The sequence below is a fragment of the Hyperolius riggenbachi genome, chromosome 4, assembly GCF_040937935.1.
Source record: "Hyperolius riggenbachi isolate aHypRig1 chromosome 4, aHypRig1.pri, whole genome shotgun sequence".
Classification (NCBI taxonomy): Eukaryota; Metazoa; Chordata; class Amphibia; order Anura; family Hyperoliidae; genus Hyperolius; species Hyperolius riggenbachi.
The window spans coordinates 208,509,563-208,533,003 of record NC_090649.1 but is presented as its reverse complement, the minus strand read 5'-3'; the positions used below and the strand labels follow the sequence as shown (position 1 = coordinate 208,533,003).

Here is a 23,441-nt window from a genome sequence, read left to right as displayed (position 1 = left end):
GCTCTGGGACCCCCACTAACTGGGGATATCTGCCGCCAATCTCGTTGCATTTGTGGGGAAATCTGCTGCCAATCTCGTTACATTTGTGGGGAAATCTGCTGCCAATCTCGTTACATTTGTGGGGAAATCTGCTGCCAATCTTGTCGCATTTGTTGGGAAATCTGCTGCCAATCTCGTTATATTTGTGGGGAAATCTGCTGCCAATCTCGTTACATTTGAAGGGAAATCTGCTGCCAATCTCGTTATATTTGTGGGGAAATCTGCTGCCAATCTTGTCGCATTTGTGGGGAAATCTGCTGCCAATCTCGTTACATTTGTGGGGAAATCTGCTGCCAATCTTGTCGCATTTGTGGGGAAATCTGCTGCCAATCTCGTTATATTTGTGGGGAAATTTGCTGCCAATCTCGTTACATTTGAGGGGAAATCTGCTGCCAATCTCGTTACATTTGAGGGGAAATCTGCTGCCAATCTCGTTACATTTGTGGGGAAATCTGCTGCCAATCTTGTCGCATTTGTGGGGAAATCTGCTGCCAATCTCGTTACATTTGTGGGGAAATCTGCTGCCAATCTCGTTGCATTTGGGGGGAAATCTGCTGCCAATCTCGTTACATTTGTGGGGAAATCTGCTGCCAATCCCGTTATATTTGTGGGGAAATCTGCTGCCAATCTCGTTATATTTGTGGGGAAATCTGCTGCCAATCTCGTTACATTTGTGGGGAAATCTGCAGCCAATCTCGGCGCATTTGTGGGGAAATCTGCTGCCAATAAGATTGTATTTGTGGGGATATCTGCTGCCAATCTGATTGCATTTTTTGGAGAATCTGCTATCACTCTAATTGCATTTTGTGGTGAAACTGCTGCAAAATTTTTTTGGGGTGGGGGGCGGCCGGCCCTCCACCATGTGGTCTGGAAAAAAAACGGCCCCCCGAGCCCGCAAAAGTTGGACAGCACTGTTTTAGAGGATGGGGGTCGTGGGGGGTGGTAGGTCGGAGCACTTTTATGGCCCATACTCACGGGCTACAATTGTCGCCCGTGAGTATGTGTCGTTGCACGGGCGCGCACCCTGAACTGTTGCTCGTCGCTGATGTCGCCAGGCGACAGTCGCCGCCGCAACAAGATAGGAATACATTGGGCTTCCGGCGGGGGGAGGAGCAATAGCGACAGCTTCCGCCGCATCAGTTGCCAGGTCCCTCCGCCGTGTGTATGCAGAGGGAGCTGGCGACGAGCTGTCGCCGGCCTGTCGCGCACACGCTCACGTGTGCTGGCGACAGGCCAAAAAGTTGCCCGTGAGTATGGGCCATTAGAGGCTGGGATCGGAGGGGGGTGGGGGGGGGGGGGGGGGGTGGTTTGGAACACAGAACAAGCTGAAAAGGCTCCATGTTATGTGACAGATATTACAATTCTGTCACAGCACTGCATTTATCATGTGGTAGAGGTAGGTCTAATTATGTGAGGTAAAAGACATGCAAACACGTACCTTATTTCACTTCAGAATTCAAGTGTGAGGTATTTTACTACTAAATACCACACATTTATAGTAGAAAATTACCACATGAATTACCTCATGAAATTACATGAGGTAAAACTTTACCTAAACTACCAGAATTCAAAAGTTGATCTCCTTCATAAGGTAAACCCAATTCCATGAGGTAATTATTTACTAAACACTACCAGAATTGAGCCCAATATCTCTAAGCATGTAATAACTATGCTGTATAATGCAATTATCTCCCCAGAAGCTAGTGTTAAACCTCTGTGAAGGTGCTCTGCTTGCTATAACTGAATTGCTGTTGTTTATCCCCTGCTTATTGACGGAAGAAGTGGGCTGTGCCCGCGAAACGCGTTGCATCTTTGGGGTATTTTCAATAAATGTGTATACATTTACAGTCCTTGGTGTCTGCTTTAACGGAGGCGAGTCCACCACTTCCTCCCAGCAATTTTTTAAAAATTTTATGTACTTTTATCCTTCTGGCGCCTCTGTTCTCCTACCAATATATTATGGGAAATGGATGTCGGTACAATAAATGATCAGGAATGGGAAGACACTCTTGATAGGGTGTTGTTGGTGTCCCCACATGCTCCTGATAGGCTGATTTATTTATATATCCTCCATAGAGCATTTCTCACCCCAGTCCGTCTTTCTAAATTTAAACCTGGTATCTCCCCGAACTGCCCTAAATGTACGACAGATAGAGGCATCTTCTTTCATATGGTCTGGTCCTGCCCAGAAGTTAATGCATACTGGACATAAATTGTCAAATTCTTAAATGACTACATGGGCTGTCCGATTACATGTGATCCAAAGATTTGCTTACTTCATATTCTTCCAAATACACTTTCTGATAAGTATACCCAACGTTTTACTTTAGAAGTCCTACATATAGCCCGAAAGCTTCTTACTCGATAGTGGATACTTCCTACAATCCCTACTCGTTCTGAATGGATCAGTTGTGTTAATAAAGTTATCCCGCTCCGAAAGGCCATTTATGAAAAAAGAGGTACTCTAACCAAATTTAATAATATTCGGAGGACATGGATAGATTCTCCTCGCACTCGTGGGTAAATCACCGGGTTCTTGCAATGATCTTATTAACCAGTTCGCATTCAGTCGTTTTTCACTTTATGCATCCGAGCAATGTTCACCTCCCATTCATTAGCCTATAACTTTATTACTACTTATCACAATAAACTGATCTATATCTTGTTTTTTCCGCCACCAATTAGGCTTTCTTTGGGTGGTACATTTTGCTAAGAGCCACTTTACTGTAAATGCATTTTAAAAGGAAGAATAAGAAAAAAATGGCAAAAAATCATTATTTCTCACTTTTCGGCAATTATAGTTTTAAAATAAAACATGCCTCCATAATTAAAACTCACGTATTGTATATGCCCATTTGTCCCGGTTATTACACCGTTTAAATTATGTCCCTATCATAATGTATGGCGACAATATTTTATTTGGAAATAAAAGTGCATTTTTTCCGTTTTGCATCCATCACTATTTACAAGCTTATAATAAAAAAAAATTGAAATATTTCCTCTTTACATAGATATTTAAAAAGTTTAGACCCTTAGGTAAATATTTGTGTTTTTTTTTTTTTTTAATTGCAATGTTTTTTTGGGTTTTTTTTCAATTAAAAATTTTATGTGGGTATTTTTGGGAGGGTGGGATTTAAATTGTATTTTTTTTAGTAAATATGTGTATTTTTATTTAACATTTAGCTGTAGTTTACTTTTTGGCCACAAGATGGCAGCCATGAGTTTGTTTACAGTGACGTCACTCTAAGCGTAACACGTACGCTTAGAGCGACGTAGGGGAAATAGGAAGCAGAAAAAGCTAGGCTTCCGAGAGAAGCTGTCGCTTTTTCTTTCTGCGGGGGAGAGGAATCAGTGAACGGGCACCGCTGCCCGATTCACTGATTCGCTGGCTAACAAACCTCGGGCCGGGAGCGCGCGTGCAAGGGCGCTATCGGCCGCGGGAACGCGCAGGAGCGCACATGGCTTCCTGGACGCGAGTTTCACGTCCAGGAATGTCAAATAGTTAAGTACGCTTTCTGTGGGCTATATTTTCTTTTTCTGTAATTGATAGCCTCCACAAGAGCGTTCTTTCCCTCCTGGACCTCCTTCCTGCCCCCCCCTCACCGGTTTAACCACTATCCTTATAGGTCTTGATACCTAATCTCATGTAACAGGCTATGTTATTGTTGTTAATGTTGAATGTTATTTCGGGATATAAGCTCTGAAAACACATCTGGTTAAGTAAATATCCTGTTTGTAATGTTATACTCTTCTACAGGCTTGACTTATATTTTATACATGTATACTGTGTGAATCCTGTCCGTGTATGCCTTATTTTGATCAATAAACTTGATTTGATTTGCTTTCAAAAAATAAATAAATAAATAAATAAATAAATAAAAAAGCATAGAAATTACTGAAAACAAACATCAACCCCAAAAAGCCCAATTTGAGGTGAAAAAAAACAAGATATAGATAATTTCATTGTAAATAGTAGTGATTAAGCTATTGGCAAATGAAAGGAATGAACACTGAAAAAAGCACAAAACCGCTTTGAGGTGAAGTGGTTAACTTCTATTGTCTTCCCAAACCAAGGTACGTTCCTCCTTTCCTCACACCTTCCTTCTCCATAGAACATAACACATGGCTGAGCAGCAAATCTGTACAGCAATCCTTCCTTAATGGTATCCTGAACAAATCTTTTTCGGCAACATTCATGGTCTTTATGTAGCTCAACTCATGAGAAAGCAATTCTATGTGTCTACATACTTGCATAGAAGAGCAAATTTAAATATTAAATTAACAAATGGGCTGCATCGGCATTATATAACAGTGTATAATTTTTTGGGGGGATATCTATCTATGTGAACCAACAAAAGGTCTCAAATATAACGCAAATTTGTGAAGAAAATAAATCATAAAATCAGTGACTAGCAGTGGGCTGTTATAGAACGTTCAGGCAATTGCTTTATTATCCAATTTCGAAAGTCTCAACTTTCTACATCCCCCCCCCCCCCCCCCTTCCCATAGGACAGTATATAAAGCTTGTTTGTGCCAAGTGGGCTTTGTCTGCTAAAAGGCTGACAACAGGTCATTGGTTGAGTCGATCAGGGGCAATCATTTTGGCTTATGAACAATTATGTCTGTACATAACTTTATACCACTGTTAACTTTGAGCACCAACTTAGCAATAAATATCATAAGGAAACCTCTAGGTGGATTATATTTATGTTTCAAGCACGTTCTTCTCAAGTTCCTTGTTACTTTACCTTTGCAATGGCTGCCCAAAGTGGCTCATGGTCCAGAAAGAATTCTTCCATTGCTGTAAGACAGCACAAGTGGTCTGAAGCCCGCTTTATGTAGTTCTTAAAAACAGGAGTCCATTTCTTCAAGAGCTTGTAAATAATGAAAAAGATTATTTTATATTTTTGTTGTTGCCACAATTTTTATTTTGTCAAAATACAGTCTTATTACAGGTAGTCCCCAGCTAACAAACAAGATAGAGACTGTAGGTTCGTTCTTAACCTGAATCCGATCTTAAGTCAGAACACTGTGCCAACTCTGTCCCTCGTGTCTCCTTGGTCTCCCTTATGCCGCATTGCGTCTCCCTTGTGCCTCTTGTCCAGTTGTGTCCCCATTCCTTGTGCAGAGAACCAGTCTCACCTTTTCCACGATGGTGAAACGTCTAATCGTGCTGCCCAGAAACTGCACGGCCCATCCTCTCCCCCTTCACTGTTCCCTCGGCAGCTTCTCTTGCGTTGCATAATGACGCAATCAGGAGGAGCCCCCTAGTGGCAGCTCCTCCAGATTGTGTCATTACGCAACGCAAGAGAAAAACGGGACTTGCCTGCCAGCCCATCGTAGCCCACGAGGCCCCTGGCATCCTCCTGGCCCCCTCCGTGATCTCGCTGGAGGCTCAGTTAATGCGCCAACTTCGGGTGAAGTCGCCCGCTTGCCCCTGATGCGTAATCACACCGGCTTTAGAGACCCACACATGCGCAGGACTCTTATAACGCCCGACGTGATAGAACGACGTTTACCCAGCGGGTGCGGGCACGCGCATTTTCACCGGAAGTCCGCACATTACCAATGCAAAAGGGCACATAGGTAATAGGTGCAAAAGTCACACCCAACCTAAACGATCCAAAAACGGAATATTGGGAACAACAATTTGTAAAGGAATTACTGAACAGAAAACTTAATGTGGTGGCATATATACCTAAATAACTGTAATGGAAAGGTAGAATGAGGAGGTAAATTAAATTAAAAGTTTTCAATAATTTTTTTTAATGAATTTATAGATGTCTGCATTGTGGTTGGTAATGAGACAAAAACAACAAGTATAAATTTGAAACCGACTTAAAAGGAACACGAGGTGAGAGTTATATGGCGCCTGCCATATTTATTTTGTTTTAAAGAATATTAGTTGCCTGGGAGTCCTGTTGATCTTTCTAGTCACTTGTGTTTAAATCACACACCTGAAATAAGTATGGGGCAAATGTAGCCACACTTCAATGAGAGCACCTGATCTGCATACTTATTCTGGGTCTATGGCTAAAAGTATTAGAGGCAGGGGCTCCACAGGGCAACCATACAACTTGCATGGTTTAAAAGAAAATACATATATGTCAGCCTCCATATGTCTCTCACCTCAGGCTCCTGAATTTCTTAACACAGGCAGACAGGTGCTACCATAATCAATAGCTTAAAAATAACTGAAAAGCACCATTAGCTAGAATCAGATAAGTTTACACATCCCATTAGGGTCACTTTGTAGAGTTTAAAGTTATAAAAGTTTAAAGGGAAATGGATTATAATCACCATGAGCCAGAGATAACATTTGAAGAGGTACAGAATATAGACAAGTAAGATCTACAGTATTTCAGGAAAGGCATAGATAAGGTATGTATAGCTACAATGTACGGTTCATTAGGATGCATAGCAAGGATGCTATGGGCATAAGAGAATAGCAAATAGAAACTTAGACATGATAAAGGATGTGGAGCTAAGGACAATTCTGCTGGGAAAAAACATGTTAGAAGTTTAAAAAATGCATGATTGTTGAAGGATAAAGTAATGTGCAGCTGTAAACCGCCTCTCCGACATCCCTAAAATAGTGAATTTGACTTATAGCTGTTGAAAACGTCTTTGCATTAGGACTACAGAAAGAGTACCCAGCCACATCTAGAAGGTCACTTCCTTTGTGCCTGACCAAAGAGAAGTCTAAGGGCCCTTTCACACAAAGGTTGTGCATTGTGTTATTTTTACTGCACTCCACTGCCGGGTAATGAAAGTCTATGGAGAAATTCTCAATGCGACGTTACGGCGTAACATGACGTTTTTGGCGATTCCCCAACTACTACGTTACCGGGTGGATTCTGGGGTCCCCGATTATGTTAGTCTATGGCGACGCGTGTTTCTTTAAACACGTTGGCGTTGTGACACGCATGCACGGAAATATATTAGAACAATACCCGCATACTCGAAGCAGGAAGTGAAGGCAAGCGCGAGCCACTTCCTGCATGGCCAGACAGGCGTGGTGTTCCCTGAAGGCCTGTTTTGAGGAGTGCGATGCGATGCGACGCACCACATCACCAATGCTGGTTTCTAGTGGGAAACCAGCCTAACGGTCTGTACACACGTGCTGACAGATGTTGCCTGTTTAGGATAACGACCAGATTCCTCAGATGACATCGCTGTGCTGATGCAGTACAGACACGGAGTCAGCTGTATAGCTGATGGCGCGTTCTGTTTCAATGCAGGGCGGCAGAGTGCATATGAAGCAGTGCAGACGTCACTCGCCAGACGGGGTGAGCGGTATGCACACTGAACGGCCGTCGCTTTGCTCAGTTGATCCACGGGTGGATCACTAGCCAGGTGGTGGTCGCTCATCTGAGGCTACTGTACACATGCTGGATTATCAGCGGAGGCAGCTGATAACGACAACTCAAGCATGTGTACTGGCCTTAAGGTTATGTGCAAAAATGAATGTTGTTTAATAATTAACATGTAAATGAGAGAAGCAATAATAGGTGTTAGACACCCACAGTACAGTATAGCTCAACTTTTTAAAAACAGAAACAATAGTGACCCATCCTGAAGCAGGTTACTTTGGTGCTCAGCTCTGTCATAGCACTAGTACTATGCTGCGCACCCCACACAAAAGTAATTTGGGGATCCATCGATCGCTAGACCCCGAATTACACCTTCCTTTTGAGTTGCTACAACTCGGGGGGGGGGGGGAAATAGTATTCAGTGTCGCGGGGGATTTGAGCGACAGAAGGGCGAGTCGTTATTTGGCTCACTCTGCTCCCAGCTCACCGGCAGCTCCATAATACAAACGCACCCTTATGGTTTGGACCTTTGGTATTAAATTGTTGGAACCCCTCTGATGCGGTAGGAACCATGTGAATAAACTATCTAGAGAGGAAAGGGAATAGATTTTTCAACAAAGAGGGGAGGTTCTAATTCACTCCAATGTCATATGAATATTTATATTGCAAGTATCATAAACACCCTTTACTAATGTATTATGCAGCAGTGAATAAGTAATAGCTTTATTAAGCCAATATTATCAAGTATTATTAAGACATTATTAGTGGGAATTACATAATATGTCTAGATCACCAAATTAAATAGAAGAAGAAAATAGCCTAAGAAAAAAGTACTTACAGGTAGTAAAGCACTACAGTAAGGAGTAACATCAAGTATGCCATTCATCTGCTGCAATGGAAATTCCAAGACCACCTTGCATAGTACTTGCATTACTTCCACTAGAGAGATGTTGTAGGCGTACCTGGATGGGAGCCAAGCAGAGAAGACAATCCAACATTGTACCATTCCTCTGATTCACTTTAAAACTATTCATAACCAAACTATGCCTGGTAGTTCAAGTGGGAACACCAAAATAATTTATTTAGGTCTTCATCTCTGCAGTAACAATAATTAAAAAACAGAAATACAACTGCATATAAATTTGTCAATGTCATCATTATTATTACTTATTAATAGAACTCATGTCCCCATGCATCCAGCTTCAACAACTGGTGCTTCATGGAATGCCTACTCTGTAATAAACTGGAAAAATGTCCACAACCTCTTCATCTACCAGTCACTTCCAATCTGGCTTTTACCCCACTCACAGAAAGGAACCAGCCGTTCTCAAATTTACCATAATGACTTATGGACTGCTAAATCTGAAGGTTCCTACTCTGTACTCATATGCTTGATTCTCCAAATCCTCTCACCTGAGCATGAAGGCTCCTTCTGTCTCCTGGCTTTCTTCACAACTCAAAGACAGAACCTTCAAAAGTTGTACATTTTGGTACCACCTCCTCTTTCCGTCCACTCTCTGTTGGAGCAGAATCCTTGGACCCCTTTCTGTTCTCCGTCTATTCTTATGGTCTTGTTCAGCTCTTTTCCTTTTCAATATTACCTATATGCTGATGACAACCAAATCTTTCTTACCGCTGCTGATCTAGCTATACTAATATCCTCAACTGTCCTAAAGCTATCTCCTGCTTCATGTCCTTCCTGCTTTCTGCAGCTTGAAATGAACAAAACTGAAATCCTTAGCCCTGATTATAGCCAAATTGTACAAAGCATAGTTTGTAGGTAAACAATGCCAATAACATGGTTTACATTTGACACCAAGAAAGAAAAAACGAGAGCGATTTGTTCTTATGTGGATATGACAGTTAATCCAACTAATTGCGTTGCTGGTAGTCATGCCAGTCACTAAATTCTGGACTATACATCATATTAAGTATAAATCTCTGTCATAGGATGGAGTGTCGGACCCCTGGCAAACAATTTTCTCCTTTAAAGATAATACGTAGGATATGTTTGTATGTGTGGCAATGGGATCACTGAAAGCCAAAATTTGGATGAGTCCAGCTCCAACAAAAAATCAAAGTTAACAGAGAAATTCTGGAAAGTAGGTCAGATGGAAGAGATCTCACACCCTTTAAATAATAACCCCAGTGAATTCAAAGCTACATCGAGCAAATAGAAAGCTTGTGATGCAAACTCCAACTCTACTAGATGATTCATTTATGGTTTCTAAGTATATGTGCCATTTTGTTATATATGTGGAACTGTGGTTAACTGGATATTTTTATAGTTGTATAACGTAACTACACTGTAATTATAGAAAATATTCAACAATGTGTCCATGTCTTGGCCTGTTAGTAACAGTGAATAATTTAAATGGATATTTCTGGTGAAGCAACTCCTAATTTTCAACATGACTGATGGCTCTGAATTAGGGAGGGAAAAAAATGTTCACTTTGTGCTCTTCCAGGCATACTTTGCCACTCTTCACTCAACACAATGTAAAAGTGTAAAGTGTGCTTACACTGCACAAACTATGTCAGAAACAAACTGTGTTTTAATTGCTGTTCCAATGCATATACAACTAAACTGTTAATAGGTTGTAAGTAATCGTTTCAGCAGAATCCCATTGTAAAACAATATTCTAATTTTCCCTTAAATTATACCTTCTTTACAAAAAGGGAAAGGTGTATAAGCTGGGGGTGTCCAAACTTTTTAGGCCAAAGGCCATATCACTGTTCTTGGGAGTGCTAGGGGTCCGAACTAGCGGAATTAAACACAATTTCTGCTGATTGCCTTTAGGTACACTATGCCTGTGACATTTTGGCAAATACAACATTTCCAAGGAAAATAACCCTTATACTGTGTGCAGTTAGCACAGTGTCAACTGACAATCAATGGCAGTTACTGATGCTGGCATAGTAGAAGCTGCTACTCAGTGGCTGTTACTGCTGCTGGTATGGTGGAGGCTGCTAATCAGTGGCCGATACTGCTACAGTGGTGGCTGATAACTAGAGATGGCCCGAACTGTTCGCATGCGAACTTATTCGCGCGAACATCAGTGGTTTGCGATCAACCGCGAACTTTATGCGAGTTCGACCCGCCCCCTATACTACATCATTGGGCTAAACCAGGGGCGCCCACACTTTTTCGGCTCGCGAGCTACTTTAAATTTCGCCGAGGTCAGGAAATCTACCGACATTTTAAATGCACCTGCAACCTTAGTATAGGTTAGCTGGGTATATGTGCCCTTAGTAATAGGTTAGCTGGGTATATGTGCCCTGAGTATAGGGCGGAAAGGCTTACCAGCCTCCTGCGGTGCCGTCCTGGTCTTCACCCCCTCAGCCGCAGCTGCCTGGAGGGCAGATATGCAATTCGGCGGCTGAGGGAGGCTCCGGCAGGGCAGTGTGCGTTGAGGAGGAAGTTTTGCTTCCAGCGTGGGGCTGGAAGCAAAACTTCCTCCTCAATGCACGCTGCCCGCCGGAGCTTCCCTCAGCCGCCGAATTGCTTATCTGCCCTCCAGGCAGCTGTGGCTGGGGTAGAGACCAGGACGGCACCGCAGTAGGCTGGTAAGCATTTCCGCCCTATACTCAGTGCGTCATGGCAGAGCCGCCCCTGGCCTCTCAGCCGCGCCTCTCTCTTCCCGATTGGCCGCGCGACCAGCAGCAGAATCTGACAGGACGCGGCCATTGGGCCATGAGGCCGCAATCTACCAATCAAGCGGTTGCGATCTACCGGTAAATCGCGGTCGACCTTTTGGGCAGCCCTGGGCTAAACTTTGACCCTCTACATCACAGTCAGCAGACACATGGCAGCCAATCGAGCTGCACTCCCTCCTGGAGCCCCCCCCCCCACTTAATAAAAGGCAGCAGCGTCGGCCATTTTCTCACAGTCTGCTGCTATTAGGGAGAGAAGGGAGAGACATTGGAGAAGAGATAGGGAAAGCTTAGTTAGGCTCTTGTTATGCTTGTTAGCTTGCTCCTTGCTGATACTTATTGCTAAAAAGCACCCCAAAACAGCTCTTTTGAGAGCTAATGTTCTTGTGATGCTTTTTTTTTTTGTGTGGCCCACTGACACTTGCATATACAGCCCTGTCTGTTGCAGCTGGCCCTTGCTAATTGCTATACTGTGCCAGGCCCAGCACATTCAGTGCCTACCTTTTCACTGCACCTGTGTGTGTGACAGCTGCACATTTGTAATACCAGTCCGTGCATACCTGTGTTCACTGCACCTGTGTGACAGCACGCAGTTTTATATACCAGTCACTTCATACCTGTTCACTATCTGTGTGTGTGACATCTGCACATTTGTAATACCAGTCCGTGAATACCTGTGTTCACTGCACCTGTGTGACAGCACGCAGTTTTATATACCAGTCACTACATACCTGTTCACTGTATCTGTGTGTGTGACAGCTGCACATTTGTAATAACAGTCCGTGCATACCCGTGTTCACTGCACCTGTGTGACAGCACGCAGTTTTATATACCAGTCACTACATACCTGTTCACTGTACCTGTGTGTGTGACAGCTGCACATTTGTAATACCAGTCCGTGCATACCTGTGTTCACTGCACCTGTGTGACAGCACACAGTTTTATATACCAGTCACTGCATACCTTTTCACTGCAGCTGTGTGACTGCACATTGGTATACCATACCAGCAGTCACTGCATACCTTTTCACTGCACCTGTGTGACTGCACATACTTATACCAGCAGTCAGTGTATACCTTTCACTGCACCTGCATGACTGCACATTGCATTAGTCAAGTCAGTGCATACCTTTCACTTCATCCCCCCCAATATGGACAAAACAGGCACAGGCAGGCCACCCGGCAGGTCTGTTCGCAGTCGTGCTGTCGTGATTTTGTGCGGCCCTGAACCAAAGTACAGTGTTCAGAAGGCACGTGCCATCAATCCCCAAGATTGTCAGGACATAGTTGACTAATTAACACAGAACACCTCATCTTCCTCAGCTTCTGCACGGAACAGTGACATATCTTCTTCCTCCTGCTCTGATTCTGGCACCCCACTTAACACTCAGCCTGCCGCCACCACCAAAGTGCCCTCATCCCAGGGCTCAGTGGTGTGGGCATTTTTTGTGTGTCTGCCTCAGATGAGAGCAATGCCATCTGTACTCTCTGCCATCGAAAATTGAGCCGTGGAAAGACCCAAGACCCGCTTAGGGACAACTTCCTTACGGAGGCACAAGATGACAAAGCACAAACTGCAATGGCATGACCACCTGAGGAAAAGCAGCACACAAAAGCAAAGCCACACACCGCAGTGGAAGATACCAGGCCGCAATTATTTCTCAAAAAAGGCGATACCCAAACTGTACCGTGATGTTGAAAGGCAAGTGGTGTCATCTCTGGCACACAGCGTTGGGTCAAGGGTTCACCTGACCACGGATGCCTGATCTGCAAAGCACGGTCAGGCCTGCCCGAAGACTAAGTCAGTCCCCACACACAGCATCTCTGCCTGCACGCTGTGTGACTGCCTGCCCCACTAAGTCGGTCCCCACACAGCATCTCTGCCTGCAGGCCGCTTGACTGCCTTCTCCGCCACCACCAAACAGGGTCCAGGACTCCAGGTGGATTCCTGAATTTTTAAGGCCGCTGCTAGCAGCTAACAATTATAATAATTGTTTTCTGGTGCGTGTACATGCCTGCCTAATTGTTCTGGCTGCACTGCAGCTGCAACAACAAAACAAAAGGCATGTACATGTGTCAATTCCCCTTCATGATCGTTACCTTGCCGCGGTGAAGGGGCTTGCGTATCACAAAGAAGCAATAACCGCCGGCTATATGAGTGTGTTGGAGGGCACACCCAAGATAATAAGGTTGTTGCTTCATTGTGGAAAGACCAAATTCGATCAGCTGGACAGTTACTGTTGTTCTATCATTGAGCTACCTCAGCCCGGCGACCATATGGGCTTGAAAACCGCCATCGCCTGCACTCTCGCCATGGTGCGCACCAGTCCAGCACGGCCGTCACTACACAAACAGCTGTTTACAGTGCGTTACACAGTGAGTTTGGTTTGTCAGTGTGAAGCAGTACACTAATTACACTACCTGATTGATGTATACACATGCAAGATGTTTTAAAGCACTTTATGCCACCAATTTAGCATGCAATGTGATTTCTGCCCTTAAAACCCTGCTGTGCGTGAATCCCACTCTGCCATGCCCCCCTACAGGTGTTAGACCCCTTGAAACATCTTTTCCATCACTTTTGTGGCCATAGCTAGTGTTTGTAGTTTTGAAAGTTCGCCTGCCCATTGAAGTCCATTGCGGTTCGCAAAGTTCGCTAACTTTTGCGGAAGCTTGCGTTCTAGGTTCGCGAACCTAAGATCGGAGGTTTGAGCCATCTCTACTGATAACCTACAGGCAAACAAAGGAGGAAGCAGAGCTTTGACACAAGGTGGCCCCTGCATGTAGCACTGCAGCTATGGCCAGAGGGCTGTGTGGAATTAACAACTGTAGAGAGCTTTAGCGGCCACCAGAAAAGGCTCAGTGGGCTACAATAAGGCCCCGGGCTGGACTTTGGACATGCTTGGTTTAAGCGATTGTCACAATTTAAATAACATTTAGAACTTACTTGAGAGAGTTGATTTCTAGAACAAGATTATCACATGATATATTTTCCTCTACACCTCTTTGTAGTGTTCCCAAAACCTCATTCTGGAAAACTGCATAGGAAAAAGCATTTCAGTCAGTAGATCCAATGGGAGATCAGTACCTTATATAATATTTTAGCAAAGCTTTTGCATTAGAATAATCCTTTCATATAAAATCAAAACCACCCTTATGTCTAAAACTACATATCATTATTCACCTTTAATGTCATCCAGAAGGGGGGATGCTGGACGACTGTCCATCTGCTCTGAAGTTGCACTCTTTCCACTCTCACTGTCACTGTCTTCCTCATTGGTAATGGTGAGGCCTGAGAAGTCAGAAAAACAAAATCAAGGCATGGAAGATATATACCTAAAACTTTCCTATCAGGTCCCCAGTTAAAAAGATGAACCAGAAAATATTTTATAATACAACTTACAAGAACTGCTAAGTAGTGCAATACTCTCCTAAAACAGAAGGTATTTGCAGGCCTGAATACCACACAATCATAAACAACATTCACAGCCCATTTCTTCAGAACGAAGAGTAGAACCCTACAAATCAATCCTACTTGCATTTGTAAGCAAAGTAGACATAAAGAACTGCTATTGCTTTAATGTCAGAGTATCTATGGTAGGCTTACCATAAATTCACGTTATACGCATAAAGTACCTCTCCCTGGCTGCCGATGTACAATATCACAACACATCTATATCTTACACTGTTGAAAATCCATCCCACCAGAAACAGATACATGCAAGTTGGATTACATGATTCTGTAAATATAAGTAAGTGTGCTATAAAGCAAAAAGTTGTGGCCTGGCATACAAATGCGCAAACACTGCAGTCTGCCCTAAATTGGTCAATTGTCTTTTTTTTAGATGCATGAAAGAAAATCTGCAAATACCTTCCATTTTATAAAGGCAAAACGTTTACTTTGTTAACACTACCACATACTTTATGGTTTATTATTGGCATTGGTGTTGCTTTAATAAGTTCTGCTGAACAGATAAAAAAGTCAACTAATGTCAATTAAAATAAAACAGCTGTATTCCAAATAGTCAATTTGGCTTACACCTACAACAATGTGAAAAAAACCCCATAAGGTTTTAGAAAGTGACATGAATTTCTTGTCATTTCAGAAGGCTAAAGCAAGGCTGGCTGAAAACCTAACCTGTATATCTTATGCTGGGCATACACGGCTCGATTTTGCCGCTCGATTCTCCCGCCCGATCGATTCCGCAGGCGATTCTCTTATCTTCCGCTTGTTTTTCTTATCTTTTTCCATTGTCGTCAATGCGGAATCGAGTTTGGAAATTATCAGGCGGGAGATCGGACATGTGGAAATTACCTATCGAGCCATCTATATGGCTCAGAACCGAGCCGTGTATTCCCAGCATGAAGTGTTTTTCGAATTAAGGGTAAAGATTCACATGTTTAAGTCACCCAGGGAGAGCAAAGATTTCGCACAAATGAAGCTCCCCTCTTCAAATCTAACAGTATGATTACATAAAGGAAGTAGGTTTATTAAACAGTCTAATCACACTGAGTGCTCTGTCATTTTAGCCAAGTTCAGTGAATGCACTTGTACAACAAGCCAACAAACAACTTGCATGTCTACAATCCAGTTCAGGTCCCATGTGCCCTTGACTAGTTTCCATGAGCTAATGCCATGTAACAGGTATGCCATATGTGCAACTATTAAATAACCATGCTGCTTCCTTTTGTGTCACGGCCAGTCTCCACTAGTGTGGTGCTATTTCGTTACGTAAACCGCAAAAACGAATTGCCATGCAGATGCGAATTTGTATGGAAACGCATTAAAATTTGCACCTGTAAGTATGCGAATTGAACTATGTCAATGCCTGTGTGCTTTTACATTGTTTTTAAGAGAAAACGTACGCAAATTTGCATAGACAAATTGCATAGCGAAAACGCATGCAAATTTCCTATTAATTACATTATATGTGAATCGCACACTAGCTTGCGGTGTGCGAATTCAAATGGCTCTGCTGTGCAGATTTGTCCTGCACAGTAAAACGCTCAGTATGCCTGACAAGTAGTAACCGGCCCATTAACCATTACTGGTTATGCTAATCTGCATGCAGAAAACGCATACAGATTCGCTCTAGTGGAAACGGGCCCTTAGGCTAAAGGTGGCCACACACCATACCATTTTTTAAATATCTGTTTAATTCAAGAACTGCAATCAATTTCTCTGACTGATTGTAACATTTCAAAAATCTGACCAATGTACCACACACCTATGTTAAATTTTTCCCCAATTATGATAAAAATGATCGGAAACTCTATGGGCCCGTTTCCACTAGGAGCGGTGCAATGCGGCTACATAGCTGCATTGCACCGCAGGTGTGCTGAAACACATGCACAGCAATGGAAGAGTTTCCACTGCGTGCATGTTGTGCGGAACGATCCGCCCGCAGCCGAGTCCCATCTCCTCCATTGACTTCTGCATCGGGAGATGCGGAAGTGATGCGGCTGGCGGCGGAAGTGATGCGATGCAGCTAGGTAGCCGCATTCGCATCATTTAGTAGTGGAAACCGGCCCTAGGCCGCGCAGGAACTCCTGTGGTTTTATCGTGATGGCCAGCCCTGATTCTGCCTTGCACACGTACGTTCGCACACGTAGAATTGTACGAGCATGCGCATTAGGTGGTGTTCACGAATACGGGTGCGCGGTGCCCTTGGAGCCAATTTCAAAGGGCAGGGCTATTTAAGGCATTCCTCTCCAACGGACAGTGCTGTTTGTTGTTCTGACAGCTTAGGCTAGCCTGTCCGGTGAACCTTGCTAAGGTTAAGGTTTTTTAAACTTTGATTACCAGATACCCATGTGTTGACCCTTGGCTTGTGACCTGACTTCCGCCTGCACCGACCCTTGGCTTGTGACCCGATTACAGCTCAAACTCTGCCTGCCCCAAAATGTTATCTTGTTCCTGACTTGTTGCTTTTTACCAACCTTTGGCTTGTGACTCGACTACCGCTTCTATCCCTCATCTGTTCTCCTTGGCTACTGGTGGGGCAATCCTAGGGGTCATGACCTGGTGGCCACCAAGCAGCAAAGAAGTCTGTTGCCCCTAGTACATCATCCCTTGCAGGATGCTCTGGTGAAGACCTGTGGCCACCTAAGACTCCACGCCCTGGGAGAGCTCATGCCAACCACCTACAGCTGGGTCAACAGGCCTAACCCTTGTACTCAGCCTAACAACTTGCATGTTGCACAGCACCAATCGGCCTCAGCTTACAAAGTTTAAAACACATTTCTAGTTTTTCCCCAGTCATTCTAAGAAACAAGAGATAATGGAGTAGACACTAAATGTCTACATGCATGCAAAGTGCATGAGTGTACATGCAAATTTGACCGAGTGTAATTATGTTGTACACACAAAATACGTGCATGTGTGCTCTTAGCCTTAGGGGGGGACAGGGGAAGACCAAGTGCTAATAAATGTGGCCAAAAAAAAAAATAAAAAAAAAAAGCCATGACAAAGACAGTGAATAAAAAAAAACAACACTAAAGATGCTAAAAACTGAGGGCATTAGTCTCCAAGTAAAACTGGAGTGTTTTGTCTCAAGCCAATTCACATGGACAAAGTTCACAGCTCCGCATTGGTCCATACTCCATCCTATGCCAATCAATATGCCAGCAGAAACTTCATGTGTCTGAACCAAAATTGTATGGCTGTTATTTGGGTTCTTAACTACTTAGGGACCCTAATGATTGAAATCCACGACCTGTTTTGATGGCTACCTGGCTGTAGATTTTCAATCCGACACCGCGTTCTCGCCGCTTTCGTTACTCCCAATGATCTCGCCACTGTCTCCCCGCCGCAGCTCATCTACTCTGCTGTCTCTCCAATGGCAGAGCCCTGTGAGCGGGTCAGCAGCCAATTTCACTGGCTCCTGACCCTGTCTATAAACGTAAGCAACTCCCATTGGCTTACGTTGATAGGCAGCGTCAGGAGCCAATGATAGCGGCGGGTATGTGCGGCAATTCGTCGGTATCCATTGCTATTTCGCCGTTTCTTGTACCAGTAGTTTCTGGTCCTTAAGGGGGCAGAGACTGCTGGTACTTAAATGGTTAACCTCTAAATAAAAAGGTAAAGCTTACATGCATCAGGGAGCAACAACTTCTCCCACAATATAAAGTACCGTATTTTTCGGACAATAAGACGTTCCTGACCATAAGACGCACCTAGGTTTAGAGGACAAAAACCAGGGTAAAAAATCCAGATGTCCATGGTGCAGGGACATCTTGTGGATCTTCTCCCCTCCCTCACCCCATTATAATGCCCCCCTTTTATCCACCCTGTGCCTTCTTTGTACTTCTTGCGTCATTCTCTGTTCCTCCTGGGTCCTCCTTTGCCCCCCATATGACCTCCTCTGTCCCCCGATGACTGCCTATGTCCCCATGTCTTGGAGACCTAGCTTGGAATGCACGTAAGGTATGTATACATTAACAATTCCACGTGGTGGTGTCTTAATGTATACATACCTTCCGTGCGTTCCAAGCTGGGTCTCCGAGAGTGAGGCTAGACTGGTTAACATACATTACCTTCCGTGCGCTCCATTCAACGGAATTCTGGATGTGACTTAACGGAAGTGATGTTGCTCAATTGAATACACGCCGAATTACGCATTGGCAGCGGCGTTTGAGGGTAAGACCCTACATAAGTGCTGCATGAACGTGCCAGGACGAAAATAGCGAAACCTAGGTCGGGCGAAAGGATGGCAGATGGGAGAGCGGCACCCCACTGACAATTTTATGTGACGCGCTATTTCTGCTGATGGTCCCTGTCACAAGGGCCCTTATGCGAGTATCTGGAAAACTTTTTATATTTATAATTAAAGGTGCTTGTCTTTCAAAACGGAGAGCACTTAGATCTGTTTTTTTTCTGGTATTACACATATAATGGGAGTATTTGTGCCATATGAAGGATGACAACTGGTGCATCTGAAGTTTGAGGAGAGCTTGGAGAGGCCTTGATCGTTGTGGAGATTTAATACACAGACCTTATGACTTGGGTCTGTTTGGAAGCCGGTAAGCCTGCACTTTGAAGGGTGTTGGTGATGGATTAATACTGTGAAGGACTATGCAGCGCTGAAGTTGAATTGGTTAAACAAGCACTGCAGCATGGATAGTAAGGCTATCTACCACAAACTTACCCTAAGGGACCAATTGGTCAAGACCGACAGGGTCACTTTAAGGAGCTTTAACTCATCAATTTGCATGCTCACCCCAAAGGCTTCTCTGCAACTCCTCTTCTTGCTCATCCTCTGCATTTTCATCAGAGATCCCTGAAGATTTCCATATATAGCCCTCGCCTTCTGATCCAACCTCCAACTTGTTATATGCTGTAAAAAGAGAACAAAGATAATAAAATGCTTACAGTAATTAAATGCTTACCTTAAAAGAATACTCAATTACACTTGAAATAAAGTTCACAAAAAAGGGTTGCTTACAGTGCATCCGGACAGTATTCACAGCACATCAACATTTTGTTATGTTACAGCCTTATTCCACAACGGATTAAAATCATTTTTCCTGCAGAGTTCTACACACAACACCCCATGATGACAATGTGAAAAAAAAGAGTTTGAGGTTTTGGCAAAATTATTGAAAAAAAAAAAAAAAAAAAAAAAGAGAAATCACATGTACATACTGTAAGTATTCACAGCCATTGCTCAATAATTTGCTGATGCGCCTTTGGCAACAATTACAGTCTCAAGTCTTTTTGAATATGATGCCACAAGCTTGGCAACAGATCTCCCTGGCTAGTTTTGCACATTCCTCTTTGCAGCACCTCTCAAGCTCAATCAAGTTGGATTGGAAGCATCAGTGCAGAGCCATTTTAAAATCTCTCTAGAGATGTTCAACCGAATTCAAGTCTGGGCTCTGGCTAGGCCACTCAGGGACATTCACAGAGTTGTCCTGAAGCCACTCCTTGATATCTTGGCTGTGTGTTTAGGGTCGTTGTCCTGCTGAAAGATTAACAGTCAACCAGTCTGAGTTCAAGAGCGCTCTGGATCAAGTTTTCATCCAAGATGTCTTTGCACATTGTTGAAGTCATATTTCCCTTTATCCTGACTAGTATCTCAATTCCTGCTGCTAAAAAACATCCCCACCGCATGATGCTGCTGCCACCACCATGCTTTACTGTAGGGATGGTATTGGCCTGGTGCTGAGCGGTGCCTGGTATCCTCCAAACATGATGCCTGGCATTCACACCAAAGAGTTCAATCTTTGTATCATTAGGCCAGACCACATTTGATATAAGTTAAAAGCTAACTGCTTTCAGTTACCATTAAAAGAAAAATGGTTCAGTCGGATTCCAGACATGCAGGAGGAGTTTTGGGACATATCCTAAAATCACATGACCTGGCATTGCCAGCTATAAATAGCACTGGACATTCTTACTGTATGGGATGCAACAATACAGTTTCTGATTTATGGCAGATAATATGGAATTGTCCAGTCATTAGGCAATTCTGGGATACTCACTCTCTCTGGCAAACGCACTAGATATCCCAATAGACCTTCTGCCTTCCATATGCCTATTTGGCCTCTTTAGATAAAGAGATATTTTCTCACTTTCAGTGGCTATCAGGGCCAATCCAGGAGGGGGCGTTGCTGTACAGATGCTAGACCAGGAGGTATAGCAACAGAACACAGGACTCCTAGTGGGTCGGTGCAGCGTCTGATTGTGCTGAAGGAGGAGGAGGAGGAGATGGAGAACTCACGCCAGCTGGAGAGGTAAGAAGGCTTCCGCTGCGCTCTGCAAATAGGGGCCTCCGCCATAGGGTTGCAGTGTGTCATGAGATCTTTGTGGCATGGGGATCTCTGTAACATGGGAATCGTGTGACATGGTGGACTGCCACAGGATTGTGTGGAGGATATGAGTGCAATCGGACCTTAAGACGAACTTACTTTTTCTTACCACTTTTGGTCCGAAAAATACAGTAAACCTAGTAAGAAAAAAATTGTGCGGCAGGGGCACTCCAAATGCACCCACATAATATTTATATTGTGTGGTGCAACATGGGGCCCAACATCCCAAGATTACCATAGGTAAAGTGTAATAGGTACTAGTCTAGAAATCTATCCCAATCCCATAGCAAAAAAAGATTTTATGCACGACCTTCCAGCGAGTGCACACAACCTTTTTAAATGAAAGTGAGTTATTCATTCTTCTTTCCACTTTGCAACAGTGTAAAAGTCAGGGGACAGCCACTTAGAGACTCCGTAACAAAAATTGCATCCTGTTTTTTATCATCCTACAAGTTCCAAAAGCTACTCTAATGTGTTCTGGCTTACTGCAGCACTTTCTACTATGACAGTCTCTGTAATAAATCAATGTATCTTTCCCCTGTCAGACTTGTCGGCCTGTGTCTGGAAGGCTGCCAAGTTATTCAGTGTTGTGGTTCTGCTATGAACTCCCCCTTCCAGGCCCCTCTATGCACACTGCCTGTGTATTATTTAGATTAGGGCAGCTTCTCTCTTCTCTCTTATCTTTTTCAAGCTGGATAAATCGTCCTCTGAGCTGGCTGGGCTTTCACATACTGAGGAAATTCAGACAAGGGCAAAGCTGTTTGCAGGAAGAAAAGAGCAGCCTGAAACTTCAGTGCATGAGAGATGCAGGGGGAAAGAAACACACAAATGATCTCTTGAGATTCAAAAGGAATGGTGTATACAGCCTGCTTGTGTATGGATGTATTTTCTATGTGTGGACATACTGTACATCAACCTACTTCCTGTTTTGGTGGCCATTTTGTTTGTTTATAAATAAACTTTTTAAACTGTTTTTAACCACTTTTAATGCGGCGGGGAGCGGCGAAATTGTGACAGAGGGTAATAGGAGATGTCCCCTAACGCACTGGTATGTTTACTTTAGTGCGATTTTAACAATACAGATTCTCTTTAAGTGCTATTTCCTGCCTACCACAGAATAAAGATTTATAGAATATCAGATTTAGTGATAAATATTTTAGTGTATTTCTGCATTGACTCATTAGAAAGGCCCCCAGAAGGCACAACTTTGGGTCCATTTCCAACCCATTTCGTCATGCATATATTTTGTGACTTACAGAAAATACTGAAAAATGGTGGGGCATTCCCATAGTAAATGGAAATAAACAGTAGGGTCAGCAACAGAGCATCTGGGACAACTAGCTGAAGCATTCTGATTAAATGTAACACTTTGATAATGTAACCACATCAATGGGAACTACAAAACCCAGCATGCATTGCAGGGGACATACAAATAACCAGCGGGAACCTGCAGCTATCCGGCAGGGGAAGGAGAAAGAGAAGATGGAGGCTTCATTATGGGCACAGGGAGCTACAGAGCTGCCCACCTAAGTAAATGCTTGTTTTATAGCGCGCAATGCGGACAGTTTAAAGAGAATCTGTATTCTAACATTTTTACAGCAAAAAGCATACCATTCTATTCATTATGTTCTCCTGGGCCACTCTGTGCTGTTTCTGCCACTCTCTGCTGTAAACCTGGCTTGTAACAGTTTTAGGCAGTGTTTACAAACAAACTAACCAGCTTCTGATTGCTTATGTGAGCCTGAGTGTGTGAGTCATACAGAGCCTGCAGGGGGCCTGGAGGGGGTGTGTATAGCTTCTACCAATCACAAGCAGCCCTGCACATTCCAGCTTTAGCCCGATTGTGCTGACAGAAGGAAACAGATTAGATCATATAACAGAGATAACACAGCCACTGTGCAATTAGGAAAAGCTGCAGTAAGCCAGAGCACATTAGGACAGGCAAAGGAACTTATAGCATAGAAGAACTAAGGCTGAAAAGTTTGTTACAGAGTCTCTTTAAGGACCTCCCCTTGGAAGAGGTTCGTTTGAAAAATGTTTTTAGCATACTGCCCAGATCGCTTTAACCTCCCTAGCGTTCTGGACGAGCTAGGCTCGTCCAGAGACACCGGAGGTCACCGCTCAGGCCCCGTTGGGCCGATTTGAATATTTAAAAAAAAAACAAACAAAAAAAAAAAACGCAGCAAGCACTTTGCTTGCTGCGTGTTGTGTCAGATCGCCGCCGCCCGCTGCAGATCCGCCGCTACCCACCGCGATGCAGGGCCCCCCCAGACGAGACCCCGTGCGCTGCCTGGCCAATCAGTGCCAGGCAGCGCTGAGGGGTGGATCGGGTCTCCCTATGACGTCACGACGTCAATGACGTCACGACGTGCGTCGTCATGGCGACGGGGGAAGCCCTCCTGGAAATCCCGTTCAGAACGGGATTTCCGGATGGGTGATTGCGCCGGCGGGGATCGGAGGGGTGGGAGGGACGCCGCAGGAAGGGGGGAATCATGTAGCTAGCGCTAGGCTAGCTACATGATATATTTAAAAAAAAAATTGGAAAAAACGGCTGCGGGAATCAGAACGCCAGGCAGGTTAATGACCACCTTGGATGAGTGTAATCTAGCATGTGCACCCAGCCTTT

At 44.0% G+C, this 23,441-nt stretch overlaps 1 protein-coding gene across 1 annotated transcript in view; it reads right to left on the bottom strand.

Annotated features, from left to right (window-relative positions):
• The window catches only part of EIF2B5 (eukaryotic translation initiation factor 2B subunit epsilon), a 68,386-nt gene that overhangs the window by 5,567 nt on the left and 39,378 nt on the right, over positions 1 to 23,441 (bottom strand). The window contains exons 10-14 of the mRNA XM_068281299.1: positions 19,225 to 19,341; positions 14,190 to 14,297; positions 13,953 to 14,043; positions 8,191 to 8,314; positions 4,788 to 4,913 (exon numbers count right to left, since the gene is read on the bottom strand). Coding sequence (XP_068137400.1) covers positions 4,788 to 4,913; positions 8,191 to 8,314; positions 13,953 to 14,043; positions 14,190 to 14,297; positions 19,225 to 19,341 — 566 coding nt within the window. The remainder of the gene's footprint in view (positions 1 to 4,787; positions 4,914 to 8,190; positions 8,315 to 13,952; positions 14,044 to 14,189; positions 14,298 to 19,224; positions 19,342 to 23,441) is intronic.